General features: G+C 41.5%; 1 protein-coding gene across 2 annotated transcripts; it reads right to left on the bottom strand.

Moving 5' to 3' along the window:
* Positions 1–4,494: 4,494 nt before the first annotated feature.
* LOC127606307 (lisH domain-containing protein ARMC9) lies at positions 4,495–26,424 on the bottom strand. Of its 2 annotated transcripts, XM_052074538.1 has the most exons (25): positions 25,769–26,424; positions 25,540–25,665; positions 25,204–25,374; positions 24,362–24,517; positions 24,179–24,271; positions 23,280–23,304; positions 22,874–23,031; positions 22,133–22,231; positions 21,770–21,805; positions 18,916–18,950; positions 18,716–18,827; positions 18,514–18,606; positions 17,074–17,164; positions 16,401–16,524; positions 16,135–16,274; positions 15,942–16,018; positions 15,676–15,750; positions 15,386–15,476; positions 14,207–14,259; positions 13,661–13,759; positions 13,187–13,299; positions 12,554–12,723; positions 12,066–12,171; positions 9,791–9,969; positions 4,495–6,374 (listed from the first exon to the last, which is right to left on the bottom strand). In XM_052074538.1, the coding sequence occupies exons 1-25, from the start codon at positions 25,841–25,843 to the stop codon at positions 6,352–6,354; spliced, it is 2,520 nt and encodes an 839-aa protein (XP_051930498.1). In that variant the 5' UTR covers positions 25,844–26,424; the 3' UTR covers positions 4,495–6,351. The 2 variants fall into 2 exon arrangements, with proteins under 2 accessions (XP_051930498.1, XP_051930500.1); XM_052074540.1 differs by lacking the exon at positions 21,770–21,805.
* Positions 26,425–26,567: the final 143 nt, after the last annotated feature.

A 26,567-nucleotide genomic window follows, 5' to 3' on the forward strand; every position in this document is an offset into this window, starting at 1 on the left:
TGTGTGTACCAACGAAGTCATTCTGCTCCTTCAACAATAACAAGCCATGGTTTACTCCCAAACTCAGGCAACTCAGGAAAGAGAAAGAGGCCGCATTTAGAAGAGGAGATCGGGCACTGTACAAACATGCCCGAAACCAATTGACAAAGGAAATTAACATCGCAAAGAGAAGCTATGCAGAGAGGCTGAAAAACCAGTTCTCTGCTAACGACTCTGCATCTGTATGGAATGGCCTGAAAGCAATCACTAACTATAGAATGCCATCCCCCCAAACAGTGAACAATAAGGGTTTTGCTAATGAACTAAACATGTTTTTCTGCCGATTTGAAAAGGACACCCCCATTTCCCACACACACCCACCTCTACCAGAAACCACTCTACCGAGCCCCCCACCCTCTTTTCCTCCACTACAGATCCACGAACAGGACGTGAGACGGCTCTTCAAGCAGCAAAAGATCAAGAAAGCTCCGGGGCCCGACAAAGTGTCCCCCTCCTGCCTGAAAGTCTGCGCTGACCAGCTGGCTCCGGTCTTCACACAAATCTTCAACAGATCCCTGGAGCTGTGTGAGGTCCCATCCTGCTTCAAACAGTCTACCATCATCCCAGTTCCCAAGAAATCGGCAACATCGGAACTGAACGACTACAGGCCTGTCGCCCTGACGTCTGTGGTCATGAAGTCCTTTGAACGCCTTGTGCTGAATCACCTAAAGAACGTCACTGGACCCCAGCTGGACCCTCTCCAGTTTGCCTACCGGGCAAACAGGTCTGTGGAAGACGCAGTCAACATAGGTCTGCACTACATCCTCGAGCACCTTGACAGCACAGGGACCTACGCAAGGATTCTGTTTGTGGATTTCAGCTCTGCGTTCAACACCATCATCCCGGAACTCCTCACCCCCAAACTACTCCACCTCGGTGTGTCCCCTACGATCTGCCAGTGGATCCTCAGCTTCCTGACGGGACGGACACAACAGGTGAGACTGGGAGCAACAACATCATCAATACGCACTACCAGCACTGGTGCCCCACAGGGATGTGTCCTCTCGCCTCTGCTCTTCTCTCTCTACACAAACGATTGCACCTCAACAGATCCAGCTGTCAAACTCATAAAGTTCGCAGACGACACCACGGTCATCGGTCTCATCAAAGACGGCGACGAGTCTGCGTACCGCCAACAAGTGGAGCAGCTGGAGCTTTGGTGCGGCCGACACAACCTCGGGCTGAACACGCTCAAAACTGTAGAGATGATCGTGGACTTCAGGAAACATTCTTCTCCTCAGTTGCCCCTCACACTATCCAACTGCCCTGTGTCAACCGTCGAGACCTTCAAGTTCCTGGGAATCACAGTCTCCCAGGACATGAAGTGGGAAGTCAACACCATCTCCATCCTGAAAAGGGCCCGGCAGCGGATGTACTTCCTGAGGCTGCTGAGGAAGCATGGCCTGCCACAGGAGGTGCTACGACAGTTCTACACTGCAGTCATCGAATCAATCCTGTGTTCTTCCATCACGGTTTGGTTTGGGGCCGCCACAAAAAAGGACAAAATCCGACTTCAACGGACAGTTAGGACGGCAGAAAAAATCGTTGGCACCGCCCTACCCACTCTTGAGGACTTGTACACTGCAAGAATCAAGACAAGGGCACGGAAAATCCTCCTGGATCCCCCGCACCCTGCCCACCACCTTTTTCAGCCACTCCCCTCAGGCAGACGCTACAGATCCATGCGCACCAAATCCAGTAGACACTTGAACAGCTTCTTCCCTCTAGCCATTAACTCCTTAAACAGTCACTGACAGTCACTCTTCTTGCACCACAAAATGGTACTTCAAAACTAGTGGTTACTCTAAAATGGTTCAATGATTTTGTTGTTTACGATGATACTAGTGCAGCGTGTTATACCGGAGACAAATTCCTTGTGTGTTCTACATACTTGGCCAATAAAGATGATTCTGATTCTGATTCTGATTCTGATCAGCGATTGGCTTACGAAGTTGAATAAGCGTCTGCACCCATCGCCTGGGTGGCCTTGTGTGCCAAACAGGCCTAATCTAACAAGGATAGATTAGGCCTGGAAGGAAGGACTCTCGTGCCGTTACAAAATCAGCTGGTGTGAAAACACGTTACGACTGATTAAACTACCTTGAGGTTACATCAACCCAACTGTAGCTTGAGACAGAAATGTAAATAAGAGTGTAAAAGTTGTCACTGGTAAGCCGATGTATTCGCTAACCGTGACACTGATTTTCATTCCTGTTCACGAGTCAACAGCTCAATAGAACTGTGGAGCGACTCTGTGTCGTGCAAAACATGATAACGCACTCTAGTGCACATCCAAACATTAACGCAAACGGCTAAGGGTGACATTTGGAATGGCATTCTTGAGAGGGCACACTATCAAAACGGTGATATTGTAAGATGTTCTCTTCGAGTGGAATAATGAACTATGACGGTTTGTAAAATTGCTAACTGTTATCGTCACTGTCCATTTTCTTACTGACATTTTCTTTATATGATGTGCTCACCCAAACTACCAACCAAGCATGCCTTGAGAGTGTCAACAACGGTGTAGTAGCATTGTTGCACGCAATGGTGGGGTCACTTGGATCTAACTCTCGAGACTGGTCAAGAGGAAACCGGAGGTTCACGGGAGAGGCCCCCTGAAATGCTCTCTTCTTCTGGCTGGCGTCACCCGTTATCAGCACTGCACATGGCTGCTTAACTTACTGATAAAAACATCTAAGTGGGCTGCTACTGATCCTAAGATGGATGAGACCCAAAAATTGTTGGAAATGTGTTTGTCTTGAGGAATAAGCCACATTACTTTCACTGAGTTACACAGAAAAACGTTTATGTAATGACCGTCTCTTGTCTTTCTCAAAGCTTTAGCCTTGACTTAACAATCTCTTTTTTTGGGGGGCGGCAAAATCAAGCCTGGCCTTCCCAGCTTTCTTATTTTCATGTTTATTACACTTCTTCCTCTTCATTTTTGTGCCAGGGCATGTTTAGTTAACCATGTTTGGGACCGCATTACGCCTCGCTTGGCATTCCGACGGACAGAGCTGCCGCGCCCCCCCGTGCATCTGACAATTTAGTGACAGAAAGTAGACCATGCTCGGGGTAAAAATTGACACAACTACATTTCCATGCCAGGGCAGGTCTAGTTTAGCGTGTTTGTAAATTTGGTGGACCGTGCTATGCCTTGCTGGGCGTTCTGGTGCAAAGAGCTGCCATGACCCCATTGCTTCTGTCAATTTGAAAACAAACATTAGATGACATTTTGACTTGCAAAAGGCAAGTCTATGTGGTGATGCGGGTAGTATAACATGATTATGGTGGATTTGATCGACCCGCAGTCAGACCGATTCGTCACGCTGCAGACGTGTGTGGTGGAAATCATTGTATGGTATCCATAAATATGACAAGTGCATGTGACAGTACTTCTGAATCACCGTTGAAATCAATTAAGTGAACAAATGATTATCATCATTTCAAAAATATTGTTAGATCACCCCACTAACTGGGAGGCAGAACTATTCGGGGTGGAGTTGTCCCACAGACGCTCAATCATGGTCCAAGGAGGCTTATACTTGTCCACTTCACATGCACGGCCGACTAAATCATCCGCTACATTTGAACAAAATTTCTGCTTCCGCAATGTCAAGCATAGCGTGTGATTAGACTGCTCTGAGTTTAATAATGTACAATATAACAGATCTTCATTTATCTTCACTTTCACAACGGCTGTATACTGTATATCAATACTAGGGGTTACGTGAGGCCAAAGTCACATTTGTAAAGAGTAGATGGGTATTTATACATTTATAAAGCGTAATATCGCTCGTTTTGGCTTTTTCGTAACTCGCTTTTAGTTTCCTGGGGGATGAGGTGTCCACTGATTCGCATTGAGGATGCTGCCAGCGACCAGCAGCACAATGTGAGGAAACAAGTCGCACATGACACATTGACGCACTTGCATGCAGGTGGCTTAGTAACCCTTAGCTCCAGCATGCTGGTACAGGCCAGCTGTAATCGCAGCATAGAGGAAGCCGCTGCTTTTTTTTAATCAAAACAAAACAATGAAGAGATAGAGAGGGAACATAGATGTCTTCTGACTTGTAACACAAAAGGGTGGAAAACATTTCTCATCACATTATGCCTGCATTACAGCATCAAGTGTGGACTAAATGTGTAACTTGTGCTAAGTATGAAAATGTCAAGCTGATAATATTCAAAACAAAGGAAAAAAAACTGGCATCACACACCAGAAATCTCTCACTTAGATATGCTGGGTTTGCCTTTTTTTCCATTTGCCATGCTTAAAAAAACAAGGCTCATCTGCTGTTTCGGCTTCCCCCCACCCCCAGAACAGTGTCACTTTAGAGCATAGACCCCTTGAGTCAGAAGTCTATTTATATCAAGATTTAAAGAGAATGGCCAATCGAAGAGGCTCCCCTTATTCGATTTAAATATGAGTGGAAAGATAACACATAAAGATGGATTTCAAGTCATTTATTTTGTATAAAATAACATTTTCAAGACACAATAAAAATAACATTCCACATACATTTACATGATTAGAGTTGGAACAGTGAAAGTGTACATCGTAAAGAATGAAACATTCACTTTTTTTTTTGCAAGATGCTGTGTAAACATTGTAAGAGATATTAATCTAAGAACAACTAGAAGATAGCCGTTGTCCACAAAGCGATACACACATTTAAATTCAGTCACTGACAATAGACATTCAGCTTTATTATGGAGAGATGCAAACCTTCTGGATTTTGTCATTCTAAATGGTAACTAATCTGATAATATAATCGATTTATGATTCCTTTAAACTGGAAGTTGTGGCCCAAATCATTACATACACATACATTCAAAGCACATACAAACGTGCCCATCTTGTATCTTACCTCAATGTACAAAGAAATTACAATCCCATGATTTTCCAACTTTGAAAAAATAGAGACATATCCATTTCATTCATTCACTCATTTTCCGAACCGCTTGATCCCCACTAGGGTTGCGGGGGGCGCTGGAGCCTATCCCAGCTGTTTTGGGGCAGTAGGCGGGGGACACCCTGAATCGGTTGCCAGCCAATCGCAGGGCACACAGACAGGGACAATTTAGAGTGTTCATTCAGCGTGCTATGCATGTTTTTAGAATGTGGGAGGAAACCGGAGCACCCGGAGAAAACCCACGCAGGCCCGGGGAGAACATGCAAACTCCACACAGGGAGGCTTGAGCTGGAATCGAACCTGGTACCTCCGCACTGTGAAGCAATGTGCTATCCACTGGACTACCAGGCCGCTCCATATCCATTTAAATTGTCATAAATGTATGATTATTGCCATAAAATCATGATGATATCCTGCTCCAGCTACAAAATCATTCTGTTAAAACTATTGAAAATTCATAAAGGTAAACTGACCAAACTGCTCTTTGATTTAAAAAAAAAAAAAGCTGCTATTTTTTTTTCATCGCACAATAGCTTAATTCATTTATAAGACAGTGTTAGTTTTTTTTCTTCTTCCTTTTCTTTTTTTTAATGATATTGTCACACCAAATTTAACCAGAAGTGCGACGTTCACTGCAGGTATTTCCTCAGAGCTTGTCACCGAAACGTGATTAAAAGTTGAAAGACAGTTTCCTGGTAGAGCTAATGTTTCAGTTGTGGTCTGAAGAGCCCCTTTCTCATGCCAAAGGCCATCTTTGCATGTAGCGGAAAAGTGAAAGAGATGACCTCGGCAATCAGTGATTCTGGACTCTTAACAAGCATTTTGACGACAGAGGAAATAAGGAAGAGGGATGCGCCGGTGGTACGAGTAACGTAATATATATCTTACAATTAAACACAATTATTATATTAGGCTAACAATTTATCATTAATGTCACAGAGTAGCTCTTAGTTTTGTTTTCGTCCCTTAAACGCTTTACTGTAGCAGTAATGAATGTGCTAATCACCAGTTTTAAAACTAAGACTCGCCAGTTCTGTGATGGTGGCAGGGTGTTCCACATATTCAGGTGCGCCAGGTGACCTTGTTCAGAGAAAAAGCGAGACAGAGAGCAGAGAGGAGGGCCAAACAAGGCCGCAAATAGCACCGGATTGGTCAGCCGGGGGATGTGATTATTGTCTGAACCCGTATTGGGTTGCAAAAGTCTTTGCCGAAGCTGGGGGAAAAAATGCAGGACCACAATCCTTTGCATTGTTCAAGTCCCTCCACCTCCCGTTGCTTATTCTTGACCCCATCTCGTTTCCCTGACCCTGATCAAAACCTGGAAGGATGATGTTACAGGAAGCGTGATGCGCCGCAGGGGGGATAGATCTACGCCGTGGTGACAGCTTTCTCCTCACCGCCGTGTTGACTGGCTGCCTGAAGGAGAAGACAGGAGGTGAGGGATGAAGGTTTGGGGGGTTAGGGGTTGGGGTGGTATCGAAGGCATTTATCAAGTAAAACAATGACCGGTACCATTTTCTCCCCAAAGTGCTTCGATTGTGTCAGCAAGGCGACTGTCCCAACATATTGGGTCAGTTTAAAATGAAAAGGTGGAAATGGACCAATTTTCTAGGTAAAATTTTGACCGCAAAAACATAGCCTGATTCCAAACTGTGGAATGTCACAAGGCAGTTGGTGTTTTGACTGTCTATAAAAGCTATTCACACAAAAGGGCTTACTCAGTTGCTCACCTCAAATCAACATTAGAGGAACTTGCCATGATGAGTCTTATCAACACCATGTGGGTATAATTTTATGGTGTTCCCGTCCTCCCATCATCCTTCCTTATTTACTTGTAGAGTGGGTGGCGGGCAAGGCATACATCTATTGTGTCTCAAATGTAGCCCTGAGGGGGGGGGGGGGGGGGGGGGGGGGGGTGCCTCAACGTGCGTCTGCCCTTCCATCTCTTTTAAGATCAGGAAACGAGCAAGCTGTAATTATTAGTGATCATAAAACCTGACGGGCAGCACAAACTGCACTCAAGTGTAAACAGGAAATAGGACCACTAACAGAGAAGTTGTGGATAAAAGCAATGGAAGCGAACAATAAATGTCCCATTTATTCAGTTTGCTGTGCCATGTGCATTCGCTTATTTGCCTCAAAGGTTTCGACTAAGTGACTTGCGTATGACTTCACTGATGTATGACAAATGCCAGACCTCAAAAACACACTTAGCATTATGCTTGATTGCAGAATTTATGGATGAGGTTAGGGCCAGGGGTACTGGCTCATCAATTGCAATGAAGATGTATGAGTGCAAAATTTATGTGACCATCCATTTAAGAGCACCAGAGTTGTAAGCCCAGAGGGCAAAATTCATATTTGACATAATTGACGAAAACTGCTTGCTTTAAACTTGAGGTGCAACACTGAAGCCATTCAAAGACAAGTCAATCATTTTGGGGGGAAAGTATCAATCGTTTTTTTCACATTTTAAATTCTCAAAATCCTCTGAATTTCATCTTCACAGCAGTAAATGTTCTCCAATTGATGGAGCTTTGCATGAAAGCAGACCGGTGTTGTATCAAAATACAACATTGACTTTTACTTTGGAAAATAATGATGAACATTTTTGCCTCTTTTCTGACATGACTAATCCAGCCAACTCATAATCAATTAGTTTCCGCACTGTTCATTTGAAATAATGTCCTGTTTTAGAGTAAAGGGACGGAAACTTAAACATGTTGGTCCAAAATTCCATTGTCCATTCACGTTTGTCCATTCACCGATTAATCAACAAAATAATCAATAGCTTAAGCAATGAAATTACTCAGTTTTTTCTTCTTTCTTCTACCCACAATCTTGCTGCTGTAGACTGTAAATGTCCAAATTGTGGGACAAATAAAGGATATATTATCTTATTATTAGTATAATCGTTAGTTGGAGCCCTCATTTGATTTTTTTAAATGTTAAAATAAGATAAGATAAGATAACCTTTATTTGTTCCACACGGGGGAAGAGGAAGAAAAGCCAGGAAGAAAAGCTTTTTACTATATGCTTTGTCGTGTTAAAAAAACAAACAAAAAAAGTGCAGTAAAGCCGTCTGGCTCACTTGTTTGGTTTCTGACATTGCGGTTCCTGGTCAAACACTGTAAAACTGTGTACAGAGGTGGTTCATTATCCAGCAAATTAATGTGTTCACTTGCCAGCCCTTTTATTTAGATATATAAAATAACTATGGTAATTTATAACAATTGCTACATTTACATATAAAGATTTTGCACAACAAGGCACATTTGTTTAGGTGTATGTGTTTTTAATTTTTTTTTATCCCACAAGCAAAATTATGGCAGAACACCATCATAAATATTGCATTGCCATACTTCATGACATGACGATTCTGTGTTGGACCTTCTTCAGTTTCCTTGAAAGGCTGAAATTTAGTTGACAAAAAATACATGGTTGTAAGCAATCATAATATATCTCATCAAATTCATATCACCCCCAGCCCTTATGATTTGTAATACACAACTATCAGCAGTAACAGTTATAGTTGCGAGCAGCGATCAGAAAGCACACCACATCTTTTTCATTAAGTCTAAAATGATCTCCAAGTTTGATAGCACACTCCGCAAACATTAGATTGCGTGCCTGAAATGCTTTACTACTTCCTGCTTCTGAATGGGGTTTAATCAGAATTCCCCTGTAGGGGTTTGCTTAACGAGCCCTGAATTTCTCCGAAACGGACAACATACATGTTGGACGTGATCCTTGAAACTTTTTTTATGTCCTGATTAACATATTCACTACAATTCCCATTGATCAGTGAAAATGGCGTCGGGGCTACTTTTCTCAAACTTTCCAGTGGGTGTTACTGAGTTGGTTTTGTGGTGGTGTTGTCAACACAAAGGACACCGAAAATTTCAACAAGGCATTTGTTGGCAAGGAAATATGTTGAAATGAGTTGAGGAGTTTCATTTAGACATATATATGTGTGTGTACACACACACACACACACACACACACACACACACACACACCACTATGCCACCATCTTGTGGCAAGGAGTTAGCTCTTTTGTGGTGTGTCAATTGGTATCTTGTGTCCTCTTTTCGCCACCCCGTTGCGAAAAGCAGCAATTTAATTACCCTTGTTTTCCTGGGTCTGTTTTACATGAAACTTCCAACTAAGTGTGAGAAATAAACAGTTTGCAGGAAGCATGCTTTGCATCTCATTTGGAGGGTTTTCGTTTTGCTTCTTCAAAATAACACGAGTCTTCCATTTCTTGACCGAGTGTTACAACAGACCGATTTTCAAGTCACCGCATTTCCTCTACATGTTTCAGGACCGATTTTAAGGGTTTACTACTGGTTTTGACATTCCTTCATTGTAATTCATCTTCATGCTGCATTTACATTCCTAGGTCGGTTATTTAAGTTTTGACCATTTTGGTTTAACCATATTGATTTGACTGACTAATATCATTTCTCAATGTTAGTCTATTTTCAGAGTTTCCTCAGCACTACAGTGGGCCAGGGCAGTGGTCCTGTCACGTGGGGTCTGCTGATGACCTGATCATTTCGATCAGGCGTATTGTAGGAGGGAAACATTTAAAACATGCAAAGTAGTGGCCCCCTCAAGGACCAGAGTTTGACACCTGTGGTCTAGAACATATCCCTCATGGAAAATGGAAGCTGCACTGTATTCCTCATAAAATTGTTACATCAAGCATTCGTAACAATAGATTTGGAGGAGGAGTGACAGTAAAACACATTTTTTCCTTGTAGATGACTCATGGGAATAAACATTTGTGTGGTGTTGATTTCTCATCATTTTGAGTATATTATGCCTACCTCGACTCTGCTGTCTCGCTCCGCTTGGGGAGCTTGAGGAGCACGGCCGACTGCACTGTTGAGGTTCAGCTTGGGAAAATGTGGGCGCCAGACTATACGCAGCGTTTCTCTGAAGGTCTCCCGGCTCAGGAGTCCGTCCTAGCCTCGGCCTGCTTGCAAACCCAGAGATTGAATCTCCGCTGATGACAAGAGAGAAATGAAAAATTCAGTAGAGACGTTCAGGCTTTGCTAGTCAGTTAGTTTCTCCATTACTATATAAAAATGCTGTATAAGATAACCATAAAATAAGAAATGTTGGCTGTATTAGCGCGACAGTTGCTGAGCCAGCCCTTGATGTAATGTGACTTAGTCACTTTGTAACATCAGTTTTACTTGATGCCCCTCTCACTTGCCAGGTGGGATACTTAATCCTTCTCTTTCTCGATGAGCTGCACAGTTGACACAATGCTCACCTTGTACATAACCCTTGACCTTGACATGTGACAGCAATCAATTTTCTTAAAACCTCTGCTTCTTCATACAGGACTTGATTACTGATACTTTGAGGTAGCCATCAGCGGGATCGACCATACCACACTTGCTACTACCATATTGGTTTGCGCAATTGTACGAGTTTAGAAATGTGACTCCAGTTGTGTTCAGTATATTTAAAAAAATAGCTAATAATCCTTGAAACAGATTTTATTTCTATGTATGCAAATGCATGACAGCAATGTGGCGTGGTGGTTAGCATATTTGCCTCCCAGTTGAGTGGTCCCGGTTCGAATGTTGGCTCAGGCCCTTCAGTGTGGAGTTTGCCTGTACTTGCCTGAGTTTTCTTTGGGTATTTTGCTTTCTTCCGAAATTCCAAAACCATGATTTTGAATTTAATCAAAGACTCTAAACTGCTCAAAGGTGTGAAAGCGCCTCGCAACTGAAAGGCGACGAGTGTAATGTGTATCTTGGGTGGCTCCATTAAGCCACACCCCTAATGGGTAACTGGATTATTATTTTTTTAATCAAAGAGCATATTCATCGGAAATGAACCTGGTGAAGCTATCCAATGTCCTTATAATTTCCTGTTTTCTCTATGCTCAGTTTCTATGTCCAGTCTATAATTGATGACGCAACTGTATGTCTACATAACAGAGGTGCGGTACTCGATTCACATGGCTTGCACTTGAGTTAACTCAAGTTGCTGATTTTATAACTTGCGACTTGTTTGGGTAAAACTTAAGTCTGACGTGACAGTGACTTGGCATTCGTGACACTCCACTTTGACTTCACGCCATGACTTGACAAGTTATTCTGTTTGCACTTGAAAAGTACTGTTTTTTAAATATAATGTGGCTTTTGTTTTGAAAGAAAAGTTATTATATGTTGTGTCATGTCCAACCCCAGCCACCACCAGTATGTCCCCGATGATAGCTAAGCTGCCTAGTTGAGCAAGAGCCATCGAGGAAGCTGCAAAGGTGCCTCAAAATCCCATCATGTCATCTTGAAGTCAGCGTTTTGAAGCTTTTTAACATGCTCTCCCCATGAGATATCTTCTCTCTCAAATTGTGTGAAAGTTCCACATCGCAGACATATTTGTTTGGGTTTGGCCACTGCCGCGCGTCTGCACAATGTGAGGAAGGGGAGACTGAACACTACATTTGCACACAGGGTCGTCTCGAGTGGCTGCAGGCTGCAATGTATGTGCCGTGGGTGACCGATTTGTGTGATTGACAATGAAAGACATTGCTCAACATAGGTTGATCATGCACTTTGGCCGATTATGATCGTGGATGATCACTCGGAGTACCACTTAATACAAGATATCAAATGTCCATTTTCCATAATATGTCCACTATAAAAACAAAACACATCAGAACTATGGAATATGCCATTTGATTAAAACAAAAATAATAATAAATAATAATGAAAGTGGGGCAAGCAAGCATTGGTTGGACTAAAGAATGTACAGTCCATAATAGGAAATAATACTGTAACGTGACCCCAAATCCCCGACCAATATACTTACTCACTCTGCAAATTGAAGAATGCAACTAGAACAGAGCATCCATTGTCTTGTAACTTGTTTCTTTCAGCAAGTGAAATTGCAAATAGTCAGTGGTGAGTTTCAAGTCTTCCTCTCAGAAGGGAAGACTTATTTATAGCTGTCTTCGTAGACCAGACAATTATATTAGAAGACAATATAAATGTCTCTAACACAAAATTGCTTTAAAGATCAAAACACCACACCAATTTCCATTTATGGTTCATTGTGTGATAATATATTTTTGTGTCAAGTTACCTATCAAAACGTCCATTGTGTCTCTCTTGGAAGGTTCCTTTCCTGGCTCGTACCTCGTAGGATTGGTCCAGATCAGAAGCCGTGGCTAGTCGGCCGTACTGTGAGTCTGAATGTTTGAGCGTTTTGGTTGTGAAAACCGTGAAATGCAAAGATGATAAACTTTCTCAAGAACAGCATGGCAGTAGTCGTCAAGAAGCAGACTTGCACTTTTTCAGCAACTCATTGCGATTCAATTTTGCCCACAGCAACACCTAAATAGTGCTCCTCTGATCTCAAAGAGGAGCACTCTTTGCAGTTCTACAGGCATATGGATTTGACTAAACTCTTTGTGGACTGAACCCCTCCAACCCAAATGACTGCAGCACAAAAGAAAAGCATGGTTTGGGCCAGTTCTCATCCATCCCAAAGGTGTTAATCGAATTATGCACTGGTGGACCCTGAGACGGCTGCCATAGTAGTTAATGAAGCAATTGCAAGGTTCTACCCACCGGCGCTGTGGCGCAGAGAGTCAGCCGTTTGTGGGTGATTGCCAAAGCTTGTATGAGGTTGACAATCGTTCTTGGATGGAGAGGAGTTTCCCTTCTCAGTTCTGTGTCCAAGGTGAGGGTTCGCCTCTTCTCTGCCACCTACGCCACCCTGGCTGCCTGGCTGGTAATTTCTAGACATGGAACACAAACACAGAGTTCTGATGAGTATTGGAAGAAGCCCCATCATCAGCATCAGTTATTATAAGTAAGAGCATTACAAGTGCTGTCCTATAACTACTCCCCAAAAAATAATTTCTTCAGTTTCTTTCAATTGCTTTTTATCACTTCATTTCAAAACACAACCTGAAAGAACCCAGGCAGTCTTTTATTTTAAACTATATTGTGACCCCATTCCTTCTCTGACCCATTGCTCTCAATATCAACATTGGAAAGTTAGAGTAAAATAGACAATGCTATCATTGTCGCAGTGACCTCTTTGGTCTTTACTGTTGTTGCTTTACTTCATTGACCGATCATGTTTCGACGATGCACTACCTGAGGTTCTTTTTGTGTTCATGTCATGTGACCTCCATCAGCAGAATTAAAAAGTAGTGCAACTCGCACAACATACACATTTGTGATCATTTCACTTACGCGAGATGAGTGTTACGATGGGAGCTCGGGGTCACCGGTCGCTGTAGAGGTTCATCAATGCTTGGTTGATGCTGCGCCGTCGTCTTCTTCACTTTGGGTAGGTTGGTAATAATCTGCACAATCATTACACAGGAAGCTTTTGTTTCAAAATATAGATTTATTTGGCAATTTAAAAATGAAATTGCCTCTTTTTGTTTGGTGCACCTCTCAAGCGCTCAATTAAAAAAAAAAACACACACATTTTGGAAAAAACAGGACAATACTGGGTTGCTGATGTTGAAATTTGTCAGTGTTTGTAGCTCAGTCATAAGGATCAGGATTTGATCTGCTTGTGCGACAGGACAACCAAACCCCAGCTGTTAGCATGCAAATTTAAGTGTGCAAGTACTAGTCACGGACTTGTGTGTTGTTGCGGAATAGCTGTCTAGAGGACCATTGTGTGCGTGCGGGTGTTTGTGTGAATTTTTTGCTTACACCCAGGTAGTCTGTAGTAAGCAGACTTTCCCCAGACAGCTCGCTGGGCTTTGGCTGAAGAACTTCCTCTTTATCTCGGTCCGACTCCATTAAATCTTCCTGTCACAACATAAATCACACAAAAGTATAATATCTGCTGTTTTTAGTCTGCATTTGGTAACGATGTGAATTCAGCACTACTCTTGATACTTAGGCCTCCCTGACCACTTTTCCTTTCGAACAAGTTTGCACAACATTTGTCATCAATATTTCCCCAAGTGGGGACAATTGACACGTACAAAGCATGAAACACACACATATCACTGCCATGGTTACAACTGCAATCTGGAAACACACACTTCCACACAAACAGGATAACATTCAAATGTCTGTGCCTTGTCAAGATTACAATTGTCTGTCCATGTTACAAAAAGGGCAGACTAGATTTTTTTTGTCTCGCCTCCTAATTTTCTCAAATGAGGTAATTCACCTTTTCTCACCGTTGGTTGACACACAGTCTAAATAGATGCATAGCAGTAAAGTGTAAAGCATTAACATCAGACTTACATCATTGTCATCCTCGTCCTCTTCATCGTCCGACTCTGGTCCTTCTTCCTCCACTAGATGGAATACAGCATTTATGCATTTAATGAAGAAAAGTCCCAAATCAACTCATATTTCTAACTTCCACTGGGAATTGAACAACTAAATTACAAAACCTAGATCTTGTTAAAGGAACATTCAAGTAGATTGTTGTTTTCATTACGTAGTGGACTACGTTGAGAATAACCCAGTCAAGTCAAGTCAACAGTATTTATAGAGCACTTTCAAATAGCCATCGCTGCATACAAAGTGCTGTACATGGAGCAATTTAACATGCACAATAAACAGTAAGACAAATTGGTCAGTGATCAATGAAAATCAAAATTATTACTTCATGGAGGTAAGGATTCAGAATCATTTTCAAAATAAAATGGGAGAAATCACTTCTGTGGAAGTTGCTCAAGAGAATGCAAAATGAGGCTCGGTTGTGCACAGGGGCCGCCATGTGCCTGCATGCAGTCCCTGCAACGTCTCTCCACAATGCAGAGGATTTTCTCCAGAGGGAGCTCCTCTAAGACATGGCTCAGGAAAGTCGACTCTTGCGGTGCCACATGTCTCCATTGGCTGGAACGAAACATGGGGTCCAATGCTTGACTGGGTTCACGTCTGGGAAACGGGCAAGCCAGGTCAGAGCACCAGTGTTTTTTTTTCATGCAGGAAATGCTGACACACTCCACTCCAGTCCAGTCAGAAGTATTGCCATTCATCATCTCTGGTTTGCGTCACACTAACCTCTACTGATGTGAACATGGGCAAAATGCAAAAATGACCAAAAAGTCAACCAGAAAGGATGAGGATGGGATAGGCGAGATACGGTATGTGGTCTCCACCTGCAGAACCATTCCTTAATAGGGGTTGTATTGCCTCTCATTTCCTCTTCTCTTTCTTTTCACAACAGTCAGTGAAATTTCTTCATAATCAGTGTTGCTTCCAAACCGGACAGGCTGATATCCCAGACATGTGACTGACCCGGAGTTACATTGTAATGATTGTGCGTTGCCTTTATTTTTTTCTTTAGCCTGATGTGGGAAATAACTCGTTCATTCTTCATATAATAAAATATTGACAATAAAGCCAAATTGACCAATAAAGACACGCGCTGCAGTAAATGAGTTAACAAACCTTCAACATATATTCACTGACCTGAGTTGAGCTGTTTCATGATGAAGCCAATTTGTCTGTGAAGATCTGGATTATCCTCCTTGCAGAAGCAGCGGAGGATCTCCTCCACACTCTTCACACATTGAAGTAAAACACACCTTCAATTAGGTCATGAATCAGACACGAGCAACAGCTAAGCAAAACACAACGCGTGCAATTGCTAACATCTTCAAAGACAACGAACATCTCCTCAGGTGTGCTGAGACATTAAAAGGAAAGAGAAAGGCTAAGTCAGCATCCTGCAAGCAGGTGAAAACATCACAAGATCGCACCATTTCTTTTGCTTCCTGTCTCACAGAAGGGACACACAGGATGCTGTACAGGGCTCCATTCACATATGGAAGAATCTGGAGAAAACAGACAAGTCAATGCAGATGCATATCCGTGTGCAGAATGAGCAGGTTTACAGTTACATGCAAAGAAAAATGAAACAATTTAAAAGTTTGCCCTTGGAAACATCTTATTGTCACGCGCGTGCACACGCCCCACCCCACACACAAACACTCACACACACTTTTCAAGCGAACATATGCATCACCTCGTGGTTGTCATGTCCGAGGAGGTTAGTTAGAACCTTGAGCACATGTTTGGCATTTTCTGCACACTTCCTTTTTCCTGCATAAAGACAACCATGTAACATACGGTATCAATGATTGTTCTAGCGTAGTATTTTTAAAAACATACATAGAACTGCAATGTCTTCCTCGTGTACGGTATATTTTTGCATGTACCTTTTGTTCGCAGGCACAAATTCATGAGAAGAGATGCACAATATTCCAGAGTGTAGTCGCTCAAACAGTCTGATTCATGCAGTTCATCCACCAGCCAGCCAATCAGATCATCTTCGATCATGGCTGTCTGCTGGCTCCTCCTGACAAACAGAGGCAGTGACCCAAATGGTATAATAATATTACTCATTTTTGAAGATGGCTGTAAAATGATTGAATCTGATTGAGACATTGTTATCTCAGTGGTGGGTTTACAAACTCTCAATTACATGAGACTGAGTTTCTGCAGAGCCACCAGCACATTCTCTCTGGTCAAGGAGTCCTTCTTCTCCTCCCGGAGTGTTTCCATCAGGAGTTTTAGAAGCAATGGGATTTGGGAGAGGTAAACTCGCCCTGTAGGTATAAATATAACATGATACACTTATCATATTCATCTTATTCATATATTATCTATTATTCATATATGGTTGTGTGGTAAAGATCATTACTCTTGAATTTGACTTTTTTTAATTGGGGTCCCATTTTGTTTATGTTCAAGAGCAAAAAGTTCCTTCTATTGCTGAAGAATAAGGGTACTTCCTCTTTTTTATTTTAAAGCTGTTTTTTATTTGCTGTGTTTAGTTGTATTCTATGATTGGGAAACAATGATGTTTCACCACCATATCATTGATCAAACTTTTACACAGTACTCTACATTAAACCGCAAGTGAAAATGTAAACCAATATTAAAAGGCTTGCCTTTGAAACACTTAAAAAAAAAAAAAATTAAGACAGAAGTTTTGCACAATAATCTTATTGGTAACCGTTTGAAATAATGTGTTGTATGTCAAAGGTCCCATAAATGGCCAGGACATTTCCTCACAACCTATTTTTGTTAAACGTAATTTTGATTCCAATCTCACACCCATAACCAAACCGTAAATGGACTTCCTTGACACTTACCGTCTGCAAAGGAGGAAAACGTATTGATGAGACGAGCCATGTACTGCCGCACCATTTCGTTTTTTGAAGATAGTAAATGAAGCATCGTTTCCTACAGAGACAGGATATGAAGTGTTTTTTGTTTGTTTGTTTGTTTGTTTTTTTACCGCAAGATGCTTGGAGATGAAGTTCATATTCAGCCATCCATCCATTCATCCTTTCGTTTTCGACAGCTTATCTGGGGTCGGGTCGCGAGGGGCAACAGCATTAGCAGGTATGCCCACACTTCCCTCTCCCAAATCACCTCTTCCAGCTCTTCCTGGGGGATCCCTAAGCATTCCCAGGCCAGGCTCTATGGGGATCTCATCTAGCTTTGCCACCAAGCAGCTTTTTAACCACCTTGCTGGCTTCAATCCCAGCGATAGGAGAGCCCACCTTAGAATACCCAGACTCTGCTTCTTCTCAGGAAGACATGTTGAGGCGGTTTTCGAAGAATTCTGCCCACCGACTCACAATGTCCTGAATTTAGGTCAACATTGCCCCATCCGTAAAATACACAGTGTTAACAGTGGACTGCTTCCCCCTCCTGAGACGGCGGATGGTGGACCAGAATTTACATGAATCCATCCGAGAAGTCGGCTTCCACAGCCTCACCGAACTCCTCCCTCGCATGAGTTTTTGCATCAGCGACCACTGAAGCTGTGTTCCGCTCGGCCAACCGGTATCCATCAGCATCCAACGGAGCCTCACAGGCCATAAAGGCCTGAGAGGATTCCTCCTTCAGCTTGAGGGTATCCCTTACTGCCGGTGTCCACCGGCGAGTTTGGGGGTTGCTGCCATGACAGGCACTGACTACCTTACGTCCACAACTCAGATCAGCACCTCACCAATAGATGTGCGGAACATGGTCCACTCTGACTCAATGTCCCCCGCCTTTCCCCGGGACGTGGGAAAAGCTCAGGGATGAAGACCCAGCTACCAAGCTGTCGCCCCCACCTTCAAGCCTGAATCCAGAGGCGGGCTCCGTAGACCCGCGTCTGGGCAAGGGAAAATCCTGTCCAATTTTGTCTTTCATCATCAGGGATCTGTTAGCTGTGCTTTGTCTGATCCCTCACCTCGGATATGTTTGCCATGGGTGACCCTATTCTCGCTGGCGATGTGTGAGCGGTTGGGTACACCGTGGATACTGTTGCCAGCTAATTGCAGGCTCAATTTTTTTTTCGAGAGTAAATTAATGCATACTTAGGAAGGAAAAGGAAGGGGCATTCCACAAACTTTGAAGCATGGGCTCGTATTAGTGGTATGCTGGAGAATACAGCTCGCAGTACAGTATTGTGTCTTTTGTTGGGTTAATGGCAACAAAATTAATCAACTGTAGCATTTGACATGAGACAACAACATCTCTTCAACATTTCATAATAAAGGAGCAAAATACAAAGGGAATTAACGATACGGCGCCACCTGCTTTGTGCTGTACTGTTCCAGTAGATCGTTGCTTATGTAAGCCTGAAGTGCAGTGTCCCTCTGTTCACCGGGAAGTGAGCGAGTAAGTCTCTAAAAATGACAGTTTTGGAAAGTCAATTTGACTGGCTGAGTCAGCCATCTTTAAACAGCAGCGCAAAAATAAAACAGTAAAATTGGGTCGAGAGAAAAATGTACAAACCCAGCGGAGAGCCTGAAGCAATAGGGACCTCAGGCGGTCTGATCCTTCAAGCAGATCCTTTTTTAGCTTCACATAATCCAGAGAAGGCAGCATTGGCACTTCCCTAGATCTGCTGTAGATTGTCAGAAAAGCCATCCAAAATAAATATAATTAAAAGGATGCCAAAATGAACCATAGTTGTACAAGAACTAAATACTTACTATGGTGCAATGGATGCTCGAAGTATTGAGGAAGCCTAAAAGAACAAAATAAAAAAAGTATCTTGTACTTATTCCAAGTTTATGCAAATATTAGACAAGCAAGAGTGACACATTTTAGTATATGCTGTCCTGCTAATCACCAAATGCTTCAATCATTAGTAGTAAATGGACATGCTTACATCATGCGTGTGGCACATGCTCAATTCCCAAACTTTTATTTCTGTTTGGAAACATACCCAATGCGGAAAAGTGGGATAGGATTGTTTGAGTTAATGGAGAAGAGCCATCAGACTGCCATTAATATTCTGTTATGGAAAATAATACCTGACAACAGCAAATCAGAGATGGCTTCATGTGTCCATGTCCTCTTGCATATTTTGACGTGGATTAAAAAAAAAACACATCAGGTGTTTTTTTTTCTTTTAAAGTTTGACTTGTATATATATACAGTATATATATATATATAATTAATCCACCTGTTGCTGTAACTATAACCTCAATTCATAAATAGTACTATATATCATTTTATTTAATACTATGATGGTGAAAAACTGATTTTCAATCTTTGATGAACATCCTGTGAAATATGTTTTCAGCAAAGTACAGACAGACAGACAGATCGATAGATTGAAAGGAGGCAAATGCTGTGATCAAATTCTTTTTTTCGCATGGATACTAGTTTTTGACTATATTTTAAAATCTCACGTACCCCCTGAAGGGCGTTCATGTACCCACAAGGGTACACATACACCTATTTGAGAACCACTGTGCGAGAGGAAAAAAAAATACTGATTTGTAATCAGCTCAAAAAAAAAGTAATCAAGAATAGATTATTTGCATCTCTGATTTAAAAGAATAGTAACCATTTGTTGTTTAGTGTAATTGTCACCTACGTACGGTCTGAAATTAATCCTGAGAAAAATCTGTTTTATTTAGGACATTAACAAAAATGCTTTAGATTAAATCAATGATATCATAATTTTTCTGAGTCTTGAGTGAAACAATGTTGGTAGAACAATGAGAATGGTAGTGTGTAGTGGTTATTGCAGACAGTTAATAGGTTGTTGTCTTAGAATTCCTGAAATGGTTTACATGCACAATAGATTAAACTTCAAAACTCAAATTCACAGGTGTCAAATTGCGTTCCTCCAGGCTCTGATCCTCACCGTGATAACTAACCTGATCATTTGAATCAGGCGTGTTGGGGGGAGGGAAGCATCTAAAACATGCAAGATAGCAGCCCTCAAGGAACAGTTTGACAGTTGGGTTCCAGTTGGATGGTCCCCAAAAAGTGTGAAATGGCGGAGGAAGTTTATTCATGACGTTTTTTGGGTAGGAAATTTGAATATGGAGGTTTTCGGCTTATTTCATGGCATATTGTAGGAAGTGTACATGTGAATCAAAAATGAGAATGAGAAGCAAAATAACTTCTATGCTATGCTATGTTGTGTTGTTGTGGCTTTAATCGAACCATCTCTCATTTCATTTGAAAACTGAGCTTGGTCTCGTTACATTTTTCCATATGCACAAAGAGACCCAACCCACGGAATACAAGGTTTACATAAGCAGTAGCTAGTCTGTCATGTAACCTTTACTATCTTGTAAATCCATTTATTATTCATGTTATTGACTTCACTGACAGCAATGCTCCGAGTTTCCCCTCGCATGTAAAACGCAAGCAAAGAGATAAAACAAACTGTCCATTATAATCAATCATGGTGTTAACGTTTGTGCATCGCCAGCGTACACTGTTGCTTGTCTCTATGTCGAAAAATGTGTTTCAGACTCATTCAGAAGGGTGCATGAGAATGCATGGGATTCGCCCTACCAGTATACATGTGTTTTTTTTTTTTATAATTTGGAGAAGGCATTCAATCGTGTCCCTCTTGGAGTTTTGTGGGAGGTCCTTCGGGAATATAGGGAACAGAAACACCGATCCGGGTTGATACCTCCCTGTGCGACCGATGTCAACGTTTGGTCCGCATAGCCAGCAGTAAGTCAGATTTGTTCCCAGTGAGAGTTGGACTCCGCCAAGTTTGCCTTTTATCACTGATTCTTTTCATAATCTTTATGGACAAGTGCAGTCAAGGGGTTAAGGGGGATTTGTTTAGTGGCCTCAGTATCAGTAAACTAGACTTTCCTCCATACGAAAATGAAGACGTTTTTACGCCCAGCGCACGTGCGCCTCTCTATTAAAATAGGTCCCTTTAATTTGAGCCACATTAGCAGCAAGGTTATCCATACTGTACATTACATCATACCAGAAAGTTAACAAAGTAAAGCCGTTATTGTACATAGTGAAATGTTAAGCTTCAAGGTGACAGTCATGTGATTTCTCTTTTTCAATAAAATGTCACCAAATTAACGATAAAGTGAAGAACCAAGACTGTTTTAGAAAAGTGCTCCTGGTGCCTCCTTAGAGTGAGATAGAAATGTTTTGCATCAAAAATCCTTCTGTTGATGAAGTAAATCAATACTGTGAAAAAAATGGTAAACGGAGAAATATGAAACAGATAAAAATTGTGACGAGAGTTGGCGGCAGCAGCAATCCATCATCGAGCAGGTGACTTTTAAAATGAGGTGATTCTTAAAATAAAGCCTGACAAATGGGATCTTAAATGTTAAGTGAGGCCCTTTCAAAGGGACAATCTATCAGGATCAGGAGACAAATGAGAGCAGGGAGGGATGGACACAAATCATTTTGAGAGAGTTATTTGCTGTGAAGGCAGGGTACGAGATGTGGACGAGTGGAAGAGGACACAACGAGACACAGTAAGGGGAGAGCGAGACAGTAAGGGTGGATTAACTCAGCAAGAGGTGATGTGAAATAAAGACGAAAGCACGAGAAACTTACATAGCCATCATCATATGGACTCATAGAGTAATATCCCTTTGGGGACAACAGTGTCATACACGCAGAAACAGAAACAGAAAAATGTTGTTCAGTTCAAACAAAGTCTGCATTCAACAATTTAACATCTCAAACAGTGTACTCATATCTAAATTGATCACAGTCAAAATCATGGCAGGATTACTACTCTTAAAAGGAAAACTGCATACAATTGCCTGCAAATCATTTTAAATACATTCATTTGACTCATTTATTAATTTGTTTCCAAATCCATTTTTACATTACTATCATCAGGACCTGCAACATATTGTGGTTGGTCATGGATCTAGTGGGAAAGAAAGCGTGTAAAAAGGTTCTTCCACTCACAGTGCCAGGTCGGGTAAGGTCAGTCGTCGGCACCGTGCTCTGCCTCATCTGGCTGCTGAACAGGCGAGCACACACACTCTGCAGGTACTCGGGCGATATCTGCAATAACATAACATGCCGCCTTGACTTTTGAGCACACAATAGTACTTCAACTTACAAGTGCCCCCGCACATGAGTTTGTCACAAAAGAGCTTTCAATCTGCAATGTTTTTGTTTACCGTAACTTGTGAGGAAATGACTTGAGCTTTATCTCTCTCTGTGTGCTGCCATTTTGCCTTATGCTGCCACTTCCTGTCGACTGAAAATGACATCACAGTGCCTTCTCAAATAGGGAGGCAGGCCCCTCTGGGGGTGAGCGCGTAAGGGGCGATGCAAGAGGGGTAATTTTAGACCCCATGTAATTTTTTGGGGGGGGACTAAAATAAAGCATAATTGCACATCCACTTCAGTAGGTGGCAGTGGCATATTCATTGTCAAAGTGTGTGCTGAAAGTATTAGCTTTAATGTGTAGCATTTTTCCGAGAACTTTGACTCGTAAGTCAAGGCACCAATGTATATCGATGGCTGTAATGGCGTTTTGTTAACACTGTAGGTATTTTCTATTCACTGTATGTGTGCACATATTTCTTTCATTGTCACTTTTGATACAAAACTTTTAGTTTCAGTATTATTTCAGTCTATAAAATATATTCAGAATATATTTTATGTTGCAGGCATGTGTGAATTTGCAATTAACATTACATTTTTTCCGCTGATTGTGGCCTCCAACGAATCAACGAGCTCAGCCGTGATGCCAATAAGCTGGTAGTAGTCTGCTTGCATCTTGTTGAACTTGCGCATGTAGCTGGCGGAGCGGCGCTCTGACTCAACAAGCTGTACATGGAGCTGCTGCAAGGCTTCTGTGCAAAGTAGGGGATGGGGGGGTGTTCACTGCATACACTTTATGTAAACTTAGGGAGCACAACTGCATAAGTAAAATAGCTCAATTCCATCCATCTATTATACGAGCTTAAACATGCACATTAGACACTTTGACTTTGTACTGGAACAAGGGACATTTAGGGTTAGTGCATTTTTATTAAGTTTTGCAAGGTGGTCTCATATTAATCACCAAATACATCCTAAGTAAGATCAGAAAGCCATTTACCTTTTGAACTCTTTCCGCCTTCCTTCTGCATACCGTCTGTTAAGGAACACACCTCAGCACTCATCTGGCCATTCATTCAACATATCTAATGTGTGTCCATTTCCTTCGGTGTGACATAAAGGCGCGTAAAGAATATATGAGTTGTGAGTCACAGAATGTCCTACATCCTGTTTGAAGCTCGCACTTGGCTCACCAAGACAATTTGTACAGGATTAAGACAATCCATTTTATAGTGCGAAGGCAAACTGGTGTCAATATGTAATTGATACCAGTGGGATGGGATTGTTTGAGTTAATGTAAGTGAGGGTTGCATTTCTTTTGAAAATTTTTTATCGACCAACACCCTTCTATGTGCAAACACAGCTGTCATGCATGACGTGACATGTGCATTAAAGTGGACATCTTCCAGTTAACTTCTATTTAATGTGTTTACAGAAGCATTTGACACATCAGCTTTGTGAGTGTTTACACAAGGAAATAGATGGTCAGATGAGGTACATTTTTGGGGTTATACAGTATGGAGGGAATTTAGTTTTTCCCTTTGAGCATCACTTGAGATGTTAGTGTAACTATTATAGACCAGTACATTACATTAACATATGAAAAACTATTGCTATCCTTCAGTTGATCCTGGTGCTCTACTAAGTTTTCTGTAGCTGTAATACTTAGACACACAAATTATCCAGGGAGTGTTGGTTTAACATGGAATGGCCATGCCAGGACGGTTCAGTTTATTCAGCAATAATTCATGTTCACAAACCTTAACCTTGAATTCCTCAATAAATAAAATTACTCTAAAATTGGCACCTGGGGTACCAAATTTCCTTTTGGCAGGGAAATAATAAAAAGACATCAGATTGGATCAGTGATTTCCTATTTTAAATGGCAGAAAAAGATACATATAATGCCAGCAGCCTTGGGCAGTTTGGTGGTTTCATTGTCACAGACACAAACTCTTTAAGTTTGTTCTTCAACTTTGGTATCCAGGTTTCCTATAAAAGACAGTTGTTCATTAAAGATGCACCTCTGACAGGTCATTATTATATTATAAACAACAATGTTATAATAATTTAATTAAGAACCTGAAAGAGATCCTTGAAGAAGGGATGGGTGGTGGGGTTGGACACATAAGGCAGAGCATAATAAGGCAGAAACTCTGTGGTCTGACTCAGTGCCCTTCCACATGTCTCCAGGTATTTTTTGAAATAAGAAATTCTGTCTTCAAACTCCACCTGGTCCTAAAGAAGGTGTCAGATTATGTTAATTCATACAAATCTTAAAATAAATTAGATTTGAAAAGCCACCTGTAAAGCACTCATAAACCCATTTAATATTATATATAATACTAAAAGTATAATAAATGTTTCTTGGTCTGCAAGTATTACCAAACTTGTTTTGAGGTGGCAGTCCAGTCTCATGCAAATACGTCAATGCAGTATACAGTCAAAAGCATCAATTGCATTTTCCCTCATGGAGGCTGCACTTCACCATCAGTCTTGGTTATACCAGCATCTTGTATTAGATTTAGCAGTGGGGGCAATGTGCAACATGCTTTTGAATAGCACTGCTTGGTGGACATGTTGAGTAATTGAAACTTATGTGCTGTCAGAATCCTAGAATATAATCAATCCCTCCATCCATTTTTACATCTCCTTATTCTCACGAGGGTCGCGCGTGTGCTGGAGCCTATCCCAACTGTCTTTGGGCAGTATGCGGGATACAACCTGAACTGGTTGGCAGCCAATTGTGGGGCACAGATAGACAAACACCCATGCGCGCTCACAATCACACCAAAGGACTTTTCAGTGTTCAATCAGCCTGCCATGCATATATTTGGACTTTGGGAGGAAACTGGAGTACCCAAAGAAACCCATTGTAGGCAACCGTGCCGCCCCAACACAATATAAATCAGTCAAATACATACTTGTCGTTCAGGTTGGCTTCTCAGTGGGTAGATGGTAAAATGGATATAAAGGTAGAACTCCAGCTTTTGGGCCTCAGTATCAGTTTTAATGAAATGAGAAGGAATATTCTCTGCCCACATCTCAAAGAATACCTTGAAGTCCCCTTCATTGAAAGAACTAAGGAGGTCTTTCTGCACATAGAGATGGGGTTGGAAGGGAAATCATTAAGACGTCTGAAATAAACAATATTAATAGCGATACACAGTCGCACTCGACCCACCTTAAAACAAAACTGTTTAACTTGTCATTTTACAACCTCTTCAAACCAATTTAAATGGCTGAATTTTACATTTTACCTGGACGATGTGAGTCTTTACGTCTCTCAGAGCATTTCCTTGAGGCTTGGACACAAGTTTTCCTTTATTCTTGCACTCCTTGTCAAAACTGTCAACTGTGTTATCAAACTGTTGAACCTTAAGGTACTGCGGTCGAAAACAAAAACAAGCAATACGTGTCAACAAATGCTATATTTTGACACAAGGGACACGTTGATTTATTTAATCGGATTGACAGATTTATTAATACCTCCTTGATCATCCCAAGAATATTGGCTTCAGTGGCTAAAATGTCCCCCATTTTGTCTTCCTCCCTGAAACTCATGTGAGTATCCAGAACTTCTTAACCCTCACATGAAAAGCAACTTTTTGCAGTTCCTGGAAAAGAAATGCTTCAATTTTTCTACTTCAGCATTGGTTTCACCCTAACGTGTTCAGTACGTCCTGTAAAACATAACACAAGTTCTACAATACCGCCACAGAAAAATCATCACTTAAAAAATAAAAGCGTTGTTTAAATTAAAGAGTTGAACGCTGCATCGCGCAAATAAAGATCACACCCCATTGTGTTTCGTTTTATGTAATTCATTTCAAGTAGGTGTGTTAGCATCTATATTTTTATTCGGCCGATGAAAATGAAGCGAACAAGTAGTAGCTCTTCGATGATCTGCTAGCCACAGCACGAACTATTTTCCAGCACAGCGGATCTACACTTATTATTGCCTTCTCCTATTCTCGCCTAAATTAACATTATAACAGGTGTCGGTATTCTCGCACTAAATGTCACAATCCAATATTAATTTTAATCAAAGACTGCATTATTTTCAACAGTACATCGATATTAGCGCGAGATCCATTAGCTAGCAACCGTACACATAGGAGACGCTCACCACATAGCAACCAGTGTTGTGGCAGGAAAGTATGAGTAAATGTCGTAAAACGGGGTTAACGTCGTCGAACTCTTTGTGTGGATATATTTTATTTTACTGTCAATGCCATAAGCACGATATACCTAGATTTCTTTTTGAAAAATCAAAAAGTATGTAAGT

This window comes from Hippocampus zosterae, chromosome 8 (genome assembly GCF_025434085.1).
Source record: "Hippocampus zosterae strain Florida chromosome 8, ASM2543408v3, whole genome shotgun sequence".
Taxonomy (NCBI): Eukaryota; Metazoa; Chordata; class Actinopteri; order Syngnathiformes; family Syngnathidae; genus Hippocampus; species Hippocampus zosterae.

Excerpts from the sequence above, each read along its gene's own strand:
- LOC127606307 (XM_052074538.1), bottom strand. The coding sequence starts at position 25,843 with ATGAGTTTCAGGGAGGAAGACAAAATGGGGGACATTTTAGCCACTGAA. Across the intron at positions 9,970-12,065 it reads CACAATGGACGTTTTGATAG|CGGAGATTCAATCTCTGGGT; the intron begins GTAACTTGACAC and ends TCTTGTCATCAG. Across the intron at positions 6,375-9,790 it reads AGCGAGACAGCAGAGTCGAG|GCAGCCAGTCAACACGGCGG; the intron begins GTAGGCATAATA and ends CTTCTCCTTCAG.